This window comes from Musca vetustissima, unplaced genomic scaffold (genome assembly GCF_032173495.1).
Source record: "Musca vetustissima isolate MV318-11 ecotype Yass unplaced genomic scaffold, APGP_CSIRO_Mvet_v1 utg597, whole genome shotgun sequence".
NCBI lineage: Eukaryota > Metazoa > Arthropoda > Insecta > Diptera > Muscidae > Musca > Musca vetustissima.
In genome coordinates, this window is record NW_026879685.1 from 140463 (window position 1) to 146466 (window position 6004).

Consider the following 6004-nt stretch of genomic DNA (forward strand, 5'->3'; position numbering starts at 1 on the left):
GCTGCGGCGTGTAAGAAACTGTCAATTCCCTCCTCCTTCCTTCCTTACACACACACACACTTTTTTTGTCTATTTCACAGAGGGTATCAACTTGTCTGACCGCTAATCACTGCGTACCAAACTTTTTTTTATAGTTTATTATTTACTTTGTCGTCGTTGTTGTTGTTGTTTGTTTGCTTCTGCTGGACTAATAAGAAACCCCTCACCCTGCCGTTGCTGGCGATCGATGACGTTTGGTTAAATATAGAGAGACGACAAGCGAGAAGCTGCGCTTTTTTTTCACACACATTTCATTTATAATTTTGGTTGGTGTTGCTTCACTTCTTCCGCGTATCTGGTGTTGATTGCCTTACTTATATAAATTCATGTTTTGTTTTTCCATTATCTTCGTGCAGCGCGAGTTATTTTGATGTTTTATTTTGATCATTAAGTTTATTAATTATTCTATTTTGTTGACTTTTTCCACAAAACGATTAGCAAGAATTTTAACACAAAATAAACAAACAAAAACATTTTTTCCCCACTACACTATGAAGTCGATGACTTCCGCTGCGATAACGTGATGTCAAAGATATCGACTCGTCCAATCGAAATACACAGATATCGGATTCATTGAAAAATGATAACACGATGCCATTATCGAAGAGAAGAAACAGTTTTACCGACCGACAGAAAACAATTCGTTTGTTTAGACCAGAATATCTGCACAACAAAATAAATCACAAGAGAGATTGCATATTTATTATTGCAGTACGGGAACAGACCAACACTTATTTTGATATTAGGACGAAAAATGACTAAATTTGACATAAAACGGCACATACATTAGAACTTTTTACAGGGTTAACCTACTTTATGAAGATTTATTTGACACATATGCAAAGGAATTGACAGTTGAAACCCACTGGGTTAACGAAATCCGGTTAAATGTAAACGTACTGTAAAATATTGCTGGAGAATGTATTGAAGTTAAATGTGAGAAACTACTCTCGTAAAAAATTTGCGGTTTGTTGGAATCGTCACCGAAACGCTTACAATATATGATTATCCTTTATGTTAGTTATATAAAGACCAAACGATCGAGGTGTAATGATCTTTTCTAATGAAATAAAAAAATACAAAATACTTTTTTGTGATAAACATTTTTGAGTTGTTATAGATTTTAGCTGATATCTTCGAGAACAATAGGTCTTTCGCAGCGACTCTTGCAGAAATAAGATCTAAACATGTACACAAACATATTCCATCACATATAATTCAATTTACATCTTTAGTATGCTGGCTTTTGACTTATATATTGGAATTTTGTCAAATTCGTATTGAGGCAAAATACTTATTACACTCACGTATATGGGCAATATTGCCAATTTTTTAATATTCACATATAGAGAAAAATGAAAAAGTTATCGAGGTTTTAATTTTGGGCATGAGAAAAAAATCTTAAAATTACGCCGTTTGATGACATACACACACCTACGTAATGACATACACACACCTAAAAATTAATTTAAAAATTGGTCTGTTCCCGTACTGCAAGAATCTACTAGATTTTACTATTTTCTTCGATATCATAAAGGAAAATTCGTTATTATATAAATTATGAGATTATTGCAGTACGGGAAAAGACCAAATATCTACATAATCTAAACACCATGATGAATCAAATTATATCAAAATCACAGAAGTCCGTGTAGCGGTTTGTAAATCACAGCGACAACAAAACAAGATATTGAGGAAAAATATTTGTTTTTGATTCGAAAAAATAATGTAATCATATTTATTTATTTTTTTTTAATTTTATACGAGAAATTTCAGAAGTATATAAGTATACGCCTTGCGGATTATATCAAGACCCATCCGATAAATCTTGGGGTTCTATAAATAGGAATAAATCTTAAAATAAAATAATAGTATGAAATATACATTTTAAATTGCGTCTAAATCGCGTAATTCTAAAAATCATTTGATGCTCATGTGGTTTCCAGGAAGTACTGAAGTTTATCTTCCAATCCATATATATTTTGCGAAATTTCATTTGACGGCTAAGATGTACTACATGTTGCATTGAAGTACCCAAAAACTCGTAAAACGCGAATAATTTCCGAAAACTCCATATGCCATTAACGCGCATCCGATTTCGGTGTGTTAGAGTACACACCGAAATCGGAATACATCGATCTATTTCAATGTGGTCCATGAAGAACTACATACACAAAATATATATCAAATTACTCAGATTCGCGACTACAATAATCTTATAATCGATTTTTTGAAATTCCTGTTTGCGTATTAAAGCTAGAAGATTCAAAAAACAATCAAAATCGAGCTTCAAAATGTCAGCATCATTTAACGGTAGATGCAGTTAAAATTTTGAAAAATTATGCATAAGGGCCGTAGTCCCCATTTTGTTGTCTTCCAGTTTTACTTTGACACGAAGACCGTGAAATGAGTGGCTTAATCATAAATCGATAGAGAATATATTAAAACTGGTTCGCCTCAACCTGTTTTTACACATTTTTTTTTACATTGGAGGTCAATATCATGAACAATTTGCAGCGACAGATCCATTAACCCAAAACTATTCACTTTTTTCATATACTTAAGTAATTCCCGAGTTATAAAGGGGTGAACCTCCGCTTCAGCTATGTTAAAAAATGATCAATATTGCCCATATATATTTTTAAATCCCAATAGTTTAAAAAATACAAATTTTGGTTTGACCTTGAAAAATATATTGTAGAAAATACTCGTCGTGATTAGTCTTTGAAAAAAAAACTTTTTTTATCCAGTCCTTGAATGGGTGTTAAAAAATATATATATTTTTAATTCTGTCCCTGAAATAATATTTTTTTTTCAAATCTACGCCTCTATGGCCATTGATAAATATTAAAAGCCCGTCTTTACGAGACCAGTATGTTATTTGAAATGTTTTTTTTTCTTTTTTTTATAGAAGAACAGTAGGCTATATAGCAAAAGAGAATAAGGTCATCACGTATAATATAGTCTTCAAGTAGTTCTGTTATCCCGTTACTCCTCTTGGGATCATAATACTTCCATATTTTACCAATTTACTTTATTCCTTCTGTTAGTTAATTGATGTTTTTATTCTAGCTAAGTAAATGATTGTAGTCTGTCTTTGGTTATAGGTCTGCCATCTATCATTGCCTTGAAACAACGCCACCTTAAATTTTGTACTGTGGTTGGATTCTTTGCTTATTAAGTGTTGCAATTGTCCCCTGGGTGACGATATATATGCTGGTATATCAATTCTGTATTATCCTAATGTGTTGAGCTGATGCCGAGGTTGGTTATTAGAATGGCAGTGGGTTTCGGATACAGTAAACCACTATATTATTTGAAAGAAGATCACGAAATACAAAGTCGTGATCATCCAGTTATTCCGCTATACTGTTACTCCTCTTTTGATCATAGGATTTCCATACTTCGACAACTTACTCCATCAGCCCTTCTGTTGGTTTAGTTCATAATTTTTTTTTTTAATCCAGCTAAGTAAATGTAGCTTGGGCTTCGGTCTTGTGCGCGTCTCATCCAATTCGAAAGACCATGCTCCGAAATGTTGTATTCCACTTAGCCGTGCTAATTTGGCATACCATTGGCTTCAGTCGTTCACATAGCACGCTAGATAGCACTTTATATGCGATGGGAACGAGACTTATTCGTGTATAGTTAGCACATATCGTCTTGTCTCCTTTTTTGTGGAACACAGGATGCAGAGGTTTCAATGATTGGGCATGCATTTCTATAGCCAAATTGTACTAATACGCTGGTACATGCTCCTGACCAGCATCTGACCACCGGTCTTGAATAGTTCAGCTGGTAACCCATCGGCGCTACGTGTTCCTACTGTCTGCAGGGTTGTCATATTTTTGCCATTGTGCTTCTATATTATTATCTGGACAAGAAGTGTTTTCGTCAAGCAAGTGGGTAATTTGAGCGGAGTAGGCTTCTGCTATCTGTTGTTTTTGCAGCTTTTCGCCGTCGAGTTTTCGTGTTACATTAGATCGCACCTTCGCTACTACATAAAGAGGAGTGCGAACTTTAGCTGCCGCATGGTAATGATCCGAATCGATATTCGCTCGCTAAAATCTCCTAGGAGAAATTTAATGTCATGGCCAGAACTGTGGTCATATGCTGTTTCAGGGCCCTCATATATATATATATGATTTCAAGCAAGGAAAAATTTTTAGAATCGTAACATAATTTTATATTTAAAATAATATTTGAAAATTACGATCAATATTCTAATTTTATATGTTCTAATATACCCGATTTTCATACCAAAAATTGCACGTGATATCACAATTAAATTTTAATGGTGGGCATTTGAAAATATATTCTCAACAGATTAGTCTCAAAATGAAGTATCCAACGGATTTAAATAATTGATCTAGATTGTCTCTTATTCTATTATTTGAATACTTGATATTTCAATGTACATATGAATCAATCCAGTTCAAATAATTTTTAACGCGCGTATAAAATGAGGGCACATCTGGCGTCGCACAACCGCTAACACCGGTCGACGTAATGCCCACAATAATGTGCATGCATGGGTATTGTGGATGCTGTACTAACAATGGTCCTCCTGAATCACCTTGACAAGTATCTTTCATTTCTTTGGATCCGGCACATAAAAGAGAATCGCGTAAGCTTGGCGGCAATGATTCCAAACCTTCGGAACGTTGGACTAAACTAGCACATTTCTCGTGTGAGTATGGTTGCAATGCAACTTTTTTTAAATGTGAAGATGGTTCACCAGCAAATGCAACATGTCCCCATCCAATGGCTATAAATGAACTTTGTTGTTCTTCGATTAAACGCAATGGTGGTAAACATGCCGGATGTTTATATGCATTGAATTTTATATTTGATGTTAATTGTATCAAGCCAATATCATTGTATGGTTCATTCATGCGATATTCGGGATGCTCTATAATTCGCAGAATATAATAATCTTCGGGTTGAGCATCGTCTGTATTTGAATTGAAATCTAATTCACCCAAACGTACAAGATTCACCTTGCCGCTGAAAAAAATATATATTTAACAATAAACAGGGAACCGAAATATTTTTCGACTTACAGTGGCGAATGGAAACAATGAGCGGCAGTCAGAATATAATTGCTACTAATAATTGTTCCACCACAAAGCCAATTGATATTCGTCAATGACTCAGCACTTCCCAAGCGTGCAGCAAATGGAAATTCCTTGGGCTGGGCATTTTCACCGCCCACAATAAATCCTGTTGCTGTCTTGCAATGATCCTCAATAAAAGGTACACCTTGAGCGTCGGGATGAAAGTAACTTATTGTCGTTTCCTCTTCGTACAATAACTTTTTATATTCCAAACAACCTTTAAGGGAATCAAAAGACGATTAATGATTTTTTTAAACAAATATATACTCTTGTGTACTAACGTTTTTCATGTTGATCTTGTCCAACAACAACAAGGCTATTGTATAATGTCACCAAAACACAAAAAAATTGCAAAACATTCACAACGTGTTTGCCAAGAAAGTGCATTATTTTGTTTTATAAACAAATAAGAATATTTTTACATTCGGAGAATTGTTTATACTGCTTCGGAGGCAGTTGATTCTACAATGATTTCAGCATTTGAATTTATTCAAAAATCTGGTTCTAAACTCTAACTTTGCTCATATGGTTAATTAGCAATAATTCGACGAATTATGACGTCTTCATTTATTTAGGCAAGCTGCATATTATAAAAGAGTGTAACGAAATGTAATTTTGTACTTTCAAATGAGAAAGTGCAATAAAATTATAAGGTGCTACATATAAATTAGTTTCTGTACTTAAAAAAAACACTCAAATGTATAAAGGGAAAATCGACAAAAATTTTGATATCTTTTTAGAATATTATAGTGGTTTTAGAAGAGAGCAAGAACGTTACACAGACACAATGATCCGACTTTTAGTAAAAACATAGACTAATGAAGAAGAAAAGTTCCCAATTGGCATCA

The 6004-nt window shown here is 33.9% G+C and overlaps 1 protein-coding gene across 1 annotated transcript; it reads right to left on the reverse strand.

The window, feature by feature from the left end:
* Positions 1 to 4448: 4448 nt before the first annotated feature.
* On the reverse strand, positions 4449 to 5446 carry LOC133324735 (serine protease snake-like). Its single transcript, XM_061533573.1, has 3 exons — positions 5434 to 5446; positions 5103 to 5373; positions 4449 to 5046 (listed from the first exon to the last, which is right to left on the reverse strand). Exons 1-3 carry the CDS (start codon positions 5444 to 5446, stop codon positions 4449 to 4451), a joined length of 882 nt encoding a protein of 293 aa, XP_061389557.1.
* Between the last annotated feature and the right edge of the window lie 558 nt (positions 5447 to 6004).